Genomic DNA, 9,100 nt, shown 5'->3' on the forward strand with positions numbered 1-9,100 from the left:
CTTCACTCCAAGGCCAGGCAGGAAAATGTCCCTTCCAGAATGGTTCTACTCTTCCACTGGAGAAAACAGAAACTAAATTATAAAATAGTTAGGCCTGCCTGGGAGAAAGAGAGGAAGGTGCATTTATCACCATGTAACCCTACAGGTGTTTTTGACCCTGTAAAATGTTGGCCACCAACAGGGGCTTATTTATGAGCTTGCAAAGACATGGGATTAAACTACCAGGAACCTATTCCAAGACATGGTCAATCTGGATATTTCTTAGACTCCTGCCTACACCAGCACCACTCCCCTGCGCCCCCTACCATTTGGTGGTTTCCTCCCTTTAAGGACAATTCATGTATTGTTACCTCTCTGCAGGCTCCCAGAGACAAACACATAATACAAACATGCACACACTCCCCCTCATCACATAGATGATGACTGTGTTCCTCCTTTAACAAGACTAGGGAAATAGACGAGAGTTCGCATGCAAAGCATACCTAGGAGGTGATCAAATAGCAGTCCCCTTCTCCCTCACCGGGAAGGCATTCCTTTTATTTTTAATTTATCTAGGCTCACATCCAATTATTTACAAGTTTAGTCTTTTTTCCTTCAGCTGTCCCAACATTTCTGGAGCTAACATTTTTCCCTCATATACCTTGAAATAGTCAACTCATAAAGACTAAAACCTAGGAAGTCACTTTCAGCTCTTAAGTTTTTTTTGTTTTTGTTTTTGTTTTTTGAGACTAGGGTCTCACTCGGGCCCAAACTGCAGTGCAGTGGCACAATCATAGCTCACTATAACCTTGAGCTTCTGGGTTCAAGCAATCCTCCTGCCTCAGCCTCCCAAGCAGCTAGGACTACAGCACAGGCCACTACACTTAATTTGCATAATTAAGTCAGAACCTTGACAGTAGTTTTGTATTTCTATTTCTCCATTTACGTGTCTTGCTCTTAGAATTTTAGAAGCAGGTATTTTATATTTTTAAAGGGTTGTGAAAGAAATTAAGGAAGCTGCAGAGCCTAAAATATTCACCATCTGAGAGCACTTTAGAGAAAAATTGGCTGACTCCTATTCCTATTTTCACATAATTATAATGGTGACTAATTTTTTTTTTTTTTTTTTTTTTGTAGAGCAGGGGGTCTATGTTGCCCAGACTCCTGGGCAGCTCCTGGGCAACTCCTGGCCTCAAGCAATCCTCCCACCTCCTGCCTCAGCCTCTGCCTCTCAAACTGCTGAGACTGCCAGTGTGAGCCACTGAACCCAGCCCTTAAGTTTTATAATATGAAAGTAGGCTCTTTAAAATAGGAGTCAGCCAATTTTTCTCTAACGTGCTCTCAGATAGTGAATATTTTAGGCTCTGCAACTTCCTTAATTTATTTGTTTTACAACCCTTTAAAAATATAAAAACCATTCTTAGCTGTTAAGACAAAAACAGGCCTAGTCAAATAGGCCACGAGTTTGCCAATCCCTGTTCTAAATGGTCAATTCACTTTTATCCACTTTTGTTTGTGGTCATTTTTCCCCTTGAGAGTTCTATTTAAATGATATTATTTGCATAATTAAGTCAGAACCTTGACATTAGTTTCATATTTCTATTTCTCCATTCACATATCTTGCTCTTAGAATTTTAGAAGCAGATATTTAAGAAAGAAGAAAAGGGAACTAATAAAAGTAATGAGTAAGAATTAAAAAATGAAAAAGCCAAAACACCTGAACAATCCAAAACCATGCTAGAATGGACCAAGAGGTAGCTGAATGGAAGCGTTATCTGAGTAATGTAAAATAGCCCAGAAATGAGTAACAAAATAAAAACTCATCTGAAATGAAACTTTAGGATGGAAGTTTTAGAAAGACAAGGGGAAACAAATGCTCAGGTCAAATCCACATATTTGTTAGTGTAAAAACCCTGAAGTCTCCTCCCAAATCCGTTCTCAATGTCATGCCTGAGGGCCACCTGGAGAGGCCTCCTTGGGAGGTGGAAGTTTCAGGTCACTAGATCTCCCATCCTCTTCCCACTCTACATAAATCTATCTTCCACACTGCTCCCAGACTATCTTCTAAAAGAAATCATGACAGCATCCCCACTCCTCCATGCCCCACCCCCACTCCAAGCCCCATCAATGGCTTCTCTCACTCCACAAAATACTGTCCACACTTGGTAGAGCAAGCAAAGTCAAGGTTACATGACATCATACTCTAGCCTCTTCCTAGGTCAGTTTTTCAACCACTAGTGTTCCTCAAATCACCTAGGGCATTCATTAAAATGAAGATTCCAAGGCTCCACCCTTCTCTCTGAAATGGATCCCCAGGGAAACTACATTTTACAAGTACCCCAGATGACCACATACCAGGCTGCCAGAGGTCCACACTTTGACAAAGAAACCTTCAAGGGGGCTGCTCAACTCCTCCTCTCACAGCAGAGCCACCTGCCCCACCTCCTTCACCCCCAGTGTCCTCTTCACCTTCTCAACCTCCCTCTTAAATCAGAAGATTCAATAGATTTTTATTTAACAGCCCAGCCTCCGGACCACCCTGCCTGTGCCTAGCACTGTCCTCCCCATGCCAGACTGAGCTCCACATGCTGGTTTCTCTATCTGGAATACCCATTGCTGCTGGTTGAGACCCTTCCCACCTTCCAAGCTGGTTCAAACACCACCTTCCATGAACCCTTCCCTGGGCACAATTCCTTTCTTTTTCCTCCAAACTCTGCTGCACTTATCTATTATCCCCTATAAAATTTTGCCATATTACTGAGGGTAGGGGAAAGTATTGTTTACAGATATGCCCTCCAGAGTGCCCAAAATAACACCTTCGAAAGGTTTTAAATTGTGTTTGTTCATTAAAAACCTTCTGTGATGCTATCAGACCGATATTATTCTAAACTGTGTTTTACAAAGATAAGTTTTAGGAATTACACTACGTTAAACAATATCTAGCAGGACTTGCACTGGCAGAAGGATCAGTCTTTGTTTTGTCTTGCTTGGCCTTGGCAGGCAGTGTTTGTGAAAAAGTTGAATCTGAATTCAATAGAACCAGGGGAGGGCGCAAGGAGGATCCAGTTGACAAAGGCACCACCACATACGGTATTCGCTCAACAATCTTAATCTGTCCCACCACTGGGGAAGGCTTTTGAGACTGTCACTTCTACTCAGCTGCTAAAGCAGAAACTACATATACACTGAGTGATGAGACAAACAGTGAGCACATGGAGGGTCTGAGAAACCAAAGCAGGCCAAAGTAAACACGTGGAAACCCCAGAGGAAAAGATGGAAGAAAAACAGCACTAGGATCAACTGAGAAATGAAAATATCATCAGCAGAGAGTAAGAAGTGATAAACTTGCCAGAGGTAAGAACTCTACTGAAAATGCTGGAAGAAAAGGAAATTTCCTAAAAAGTAATCATCATCACAGAAAAATCAACGGCTTTTATGTAATGTTTTCTGAAGAGGTATTAACCTTAGAATCTGAACATGGCTTTTATCAAAAGAAAGTCCTGCGGGGGGAAATCCATTAAACAATACCAGTGTTGTTATATAAATAAAATAAGGGTTCCTTCTCAAAGGCTTATTTATATCTTAGACTTAAAAAATATCAAAGACTACATTATAATCTTAACATATGGCAAAAACACTCTCCATATCACTTTGTTTACCTGCTAACTCAAATGCAAAAACAGATTTGAAATTAAGCAAGAGATGTGAGTTGAGTTCTTTCGCTTCTCCCTTCTTTAGGACTGTTAAGTTCAGCTTTACACAGCAGTAGACAAACAGAAACTTCACCCTTCACTGCCTTCTACTAAACTCTCCATCAGAAGGACCAGGAGACTTAATCTACAGCCCATAGAGTCCATAAATCCCACCGCTTCCTGATGAAGCACAGTGGGACTAATTATAACAAATGAGTTGCATATCATCCTATCAACTTGGAATATTAATCTCTCAGTCATTTACAGCCTACTTTCAACCCCAAATGGGAACCTGCAAGGAGACAAGATCCAAGAAGCCATATTAAATCCAAGTGAGACTTTAAATCCTGGAGAAACTTTTCTGATCACTGCGGGATTTACTTAAGTATTCAAGGCCAAGGTGAAAGCAAAATTCTCTAGCCAAAATACCGTTGATCTGCTCAGTCTGAAATAGTCTGTTCTAATGAACGAAACCGGCATGTGTGCCTTATCAATGCTGCTTATCTCGCAGGGGCAGACAACCTGGAAACTGTGTTAGAATAGATCCTCAAATAAGAAACATTCAGTTAAAACGATGGGCTGCCTCTTGACACTGCGAATGTTTTGCTGCATTCAGACATCAAAGGAAAACTGTCATGAATCATCAGGTAAAGGCAGCAGAAAAGGAAGCACAGTTTGTCTGGTGTTTGTTTCATTAAACAGCTCCCAAAGGGGACAATCGAATACTAAGCGGCAAAAAAGTTGTGGGAGACAGCCTCTCGCCAACGGGAATGTCCAAAGACATCCGAGTGCCGAAAATTCCCCCATACTCAACGTCTGAATTCTCCCCTCTGCCCTCTCCTCTTCATCGAAAGAAAACCCGCTAACAATCCCATGCTTGACCAAGTGGGAAAAGCTTTCAACTTCCCTCCACTTCGTCCAACCCTCAGGATAACGTACTCCCAGATCCCGACCTCCCCTTTAACCTGCCCTCTGAGATCTTCTAGTTTCTCCCGAGGGTCCCTCAGAAAACCCAGCTCCTTCCTCCCCACTGCCCCTTAACCCCTTCCCCTGTCCCGGGCCCCGTCCGCGCCCCAGCGCAGACCCTCACCCGCCGCCTCCCCGACCCCCTTCCCGGAGCCCCCAACGCTGCCCTGCCCCTCGGGGCCTCCTCCTCGCAACCCCACGCGATGTTCCTCCCGCCCACGGCCCCCTCCCCCTCCCCGCGCCTCACCATTCTCCCTCGGCAGCGCTCCCGCGGGCAAGGCAGCGCCCCCCAGGCGCTCGCCCTCGGGGATCCCTGGCGGAGAGGCCCCTTGGCCCACCACGCCCCCGCGGATAAAGGGTGACGCAGCGGACCCCCGCCCCTGCCCCGCGGGCCCGGCCGCCTCGCTCACCCACACGAAGAGGCTGTCTGAGAGCAGGTACTGGGCCACGTCGCGGGCCCGGGGTCCCCCGGCGCTCGGCCGGGCGGGCGCCGGCGGCTCAGGCTGCAGCGAGGCCGTTAGCTGGTCCGGCTCACCGGGGCTGGCCTCGGGCTGGCTGAGCGCGCGGTAGGCGCTAATGATGGTGCCCAGCAGGGCCAGGCCGCTGAGGCCCGTGTAGGTGCGGAGGCTGGGCCAGGGGAAGCGCTCGAGGAAGAGCAGCGGCATGGCGGCAGCGGCGACCTCTGGCCCCCAGGCTTCCCCGCGCTGCGACCGGGCCTCTGCGGCGGCCTCGCGAACGGCGCCCACGGGCTCTGGCGTCGCTGCCGCTGCCGCCGCCGCCGCCGCGCCGGGCCGGGCCGGGCCGCTCCTGGCTGTTGGCGCCGCTCCGCCCCGCGCTGCTCCCGCTGCTGCCCCTGCCGGCGCGGAAGAGCCTCGGCGGGCTCGGGGCAGGCCGCCGCCCCCAGCGGGACGCTGGCGGGACGGGCGCAGGGGCGCGGCTTTCGTCCCCCGCCCCCAGCGGTCACGCCGCCGCCTAGCGGGCGTAGGCCGGGGCCTCAGGCCCCGGGGGCCGGCACCCAGCATCATCCGCCGCCCGCACCACGGCTCGGCTGGGCCCGCGGACACAGAGGGCACCTGCTTCGGCCGCGGCGCAGGCGTCACTCGGGCCCGCAGGCGCTGACAGGCGGGCAGGGCCTGAGGGCGCGGGGGACCCTGGCCACCAGGCCGCCGACCACTTGCCCCCCCCACCCCATTAACCCTCTGAAGAGGTTACCCCGAGCACTCCTAGGGGCCGAGCAGCTTCCCTGGTGCCCGAAACCCCAGAAGAAAGAATATTAAGTCTTTCAAAAGTTTCTGCTGTTTGCTAGTAGCCTCCAGCAGAAACTAAAAAATGAACCTGATTTAGCGGGAAATAAAAATGTGTTCCCTCATACACCAGAAGTGAGAATGTCAAATGGTGCAGCTGTCTTGGAAAATAATCTGTCCTTTTCTTAAAGTCAAACAAGAGTGACCATTTGACCCAGTAATTCCACTCCTCTGAGAAAAGTGTAAACATACCTCCACACAAAACTCGTACACAAATGTTGATAACATTCTAACAACCAAAAGATGGGAACAACGCTAATGTCCGTCAAGCGATGAGTGGATAAATGTGATATATCCATAACATGTACTATTCGGCCATAAAAATGAACTACTGATACATGCTACAATACGGACGAACCTTAAACACGTGCTAAGTCAAAGAAGACAGCCACAAAAGTCCACGTGGTTTGTGATTCCATTGATATGAAATGTCCACAATAGGCAAGTACATATAGACACAGAAAGTTGATTAATGGTTGCTTATGGATGGGAGTAAGAGGGGAGTAGGGGGTGATAAAGGGTGCAGGTTTCTTTTAATAGACAGGGTCTGTGGCCCAGGCTAGAGTACAGTGGCATGAGCATGGCTCACTGCATCCTCCACCTCCTGGGCTCAAGAAATCTTCCTGCTTCAGTCTCTCCGGTTGCTGGGATTACAGGCATATGCCACCACACCTGGCTAATTTTTAATTTTTGGTAGAGACAGCGTCTTGCTATATTGTCCAGACCAGTCTGTGGCTCCTGAGCTCAAGTGATCCTCCCACCTTGGCTTCACAAAGTGCAGGGATTACAGGCATGAGTCACTGGCTGGGATAGGCTTGTTTTCAAAGTGATGAAAATGTAAAATTGAGGTGATGATTGCACAACTCTGAATTGAAAAATCATTGTACACTTTTAAATAGTTCTATCTCAGTATGTGAATTGTATCTCAATAAGCTGTTACCAAAGGAAAAAAATGTTACCTTGGGAGTTTTATTCCTTTTGCATCCCCAGGGCCTGTAATAGTTCTCAGCCCAGAGTAGGTGCTCTGTAAATATTTGTAGGATTTTCCAAACTTTCTAAAGAAAAGGACCAAATTATCTTTCAAGGTCTTTTTTCATGCCTAATATTCTAAAAAGTCTATTAACTAGAAAACAAAAGATCTCTCAGGCTTACCATTCCACTTTGGAAATTTTAGAAACATCTTGTTAAAGGGTCTTTGACGAACTTTTGGCTTTACTGGGACAGGGAGCGAGGCCTTACCTTTGCACACGTGCGTTTTTTAATACAAGGTCTATATGAATACTAGACTTGAATTCACTTTGGTTCTCTTTCCACAGCCATGCAATTAAAATGCCAAAAGTTAAACTTTATCAGTAAAATAAAGGAAAGCTTTATTTTGAAAAAATATTGTAATTTTCCAGGGAAGTGTTCTACTTTACAGGTCAAGATCTGAGCCACCATAACTTTTAAACCACTAACTGGCAATCTTTATTCAATCCTAGCCACAGTAGTTCTAAACTATCACAAACCAAATTTGTCCTGTCACCGTTAGAAACAGGCTGCTGTTAACAGATCTGCCCTTTTTAAACTTTTAGAAGCTTGAACTTTCTGAAACTTCACATGAATGGGGGAAGTTAACCCAAAAGAACGTAAATGGTTTGTGTTTGGATCTTTTACTAGAATTAGTAATTTTTCTACCATTACTTTTTCCTTTCCCACTCCAAGACACACTCCAAGAAGGTACTTTGCACACCCTTGTTCTCAAGGAAGGACGTTTTGGCAAAAACCAAACAAGCCTTCTTAACCAATACTTCTAGTTCTTGGTAACTGCATCTTACTCCATGAGAGGATCAGGGGAGGAGGCAGGACCCAAAAGGGATGAACGCTTAATGTGCCTGGGGAGACTAGATCAACAGACAGGCTACCTGTCAGCTGTGTCCCAAGCCCCAAGTGTGGCAGACAGGTGACAGCATCAGACTTTGAGAGGCTGGTCCTGCTTGGACAAGAATCAGTAGAGTCCATAATGAAAGCTAGAGGTCCCCCGTCATCACAACCTTGATTTCAGAATACCACTATGCCTTCTAGATTTGAGACTTCAAATAGGTCCTTCATTTCCATTATGATTGATAGACTGAATTTCCTCCCATCTTTGTGGGATGGTGGTTCTGACTTGGTTTGATTTAAAGGGAATAAAATAATTATTTCAGACAAATCAGTTTGTGTGGAGTAAGATTCATACCTAGATACAATGCTATTTTCATTTTTAAAATATCTGAAGTCCTTTCATATTCATGACCTCATTCACCATCATGTGAGACAGGTTGGGTGGCTTTGTTGTTGCTTAAGATTCTCAGAATCCTAGAAGCTGAACTTTACTATCTAATCCAGTAGCTTTAAATGTATTCCCATGGCATGCTAGTGTTTCATCAGCTGGACCAATGTTCCACAGCTAAATCTAGCAGAGAGAAAAATAACCAACTCTTTAAGTTTTTAGAGGAAAAACTAAATTAATGGATATATTTCTATTTGTAGCTTTTCTTTCATTTATTTTTCACAGATCTTTGGTGCCTGCTATAAAATACACAAGTAGTAAAGTTTTCAGAAAAACCTTTCAATTTCTATCAGGTTTCATTCACACTTCTGTTCAGATATAAAGGCTGAAAAGGCTATAGTTTTATCAGACACACACATATTCCCGTATTTTGGGTAAACTTTCTATTTAAGATGACATTGAATTACACAGTATTACATATGCAGCAGGCATGGTGTGTGTCATGGAACATTATGAATTCCAGGCAAGTTTGAGAAAAAAACTAAAGGAGTCAACCCTCTCTTTACAGATGAGGAAACTCGGACTTAGTCCCCAATGATACGGACAGTTAACAACACAACTGTGTAGCAACTTCTAACTTCTGGCCTTCATGTTCCAAATCTAGTGACCCTTTCACACCTCAGGAAACTAAAACACTGCTAACACACAATGGGAGGAGGGGAGTATGGGGGGCACAAGGAGAGGGCAACATCAGTGACCCAGGCCATCAGGCCCTTGCTATTATGCTAAGTTGTCTCTTACCCAAAGGCCCTCGGCCACTCACAATGAAGAACCATGCAAGATTTCTACTAGCACAGTAGGGTCAGCAGCCACACATACAGGACTATCCCAAAACAATCACAGAGTCA

General features: G+C 45.8%; 1 protein-coding gene across 3 annotated transcripts in view; it reads right to left on the reverse strand.

Moving 5' to 3' along the window:
- The window catches only part of AMFR (autocrine motility factor receptor), a 68,677-nt gene extending 63,128 nt beyond the window's left edge, over positions 1–5,549 (reverse strand). Inside the window, exon 1 of one of the 3 annotated variants that reach the window (XM_032157376.2) lies at positions 5,048–5,546. In XM_032157376.2, coding sequence (XP_032013267.1) covers positions 5,048–5,302 — 255 coding nt within the window. In that variant the 5' untranslated portion in view covers positions 5,303–5,546. Of the gene's footprint in view, positions 1–3,638; positions 3,654–5,047 lie in introns of those variants that run through there. The other 2 variants (XM_058441000.1, XM_058440999.1) reach the window with 2 other exon arrangements.
- Between the last annotated feature and the right edge of the window lie 3,551 nt (positions 5,550–9,100).

The sequence above is a fragment of the Hylobates moloch genome, unplaced genomic scaffold, assembly GCF_009828535.3.
Source record: "Hylobates moloch isolate HMO894 unplaced genomic scaffold, HMol_V3 SCAFFOLD_6, whole genome shotgun sequence".
In the NCBI taxonomy this organism is placed as follows: Eukaryota; Metazoa; Chordata; class Mammalia; order Primates; family Hylobatidae; genus Hylobates; species Hylobates moloch.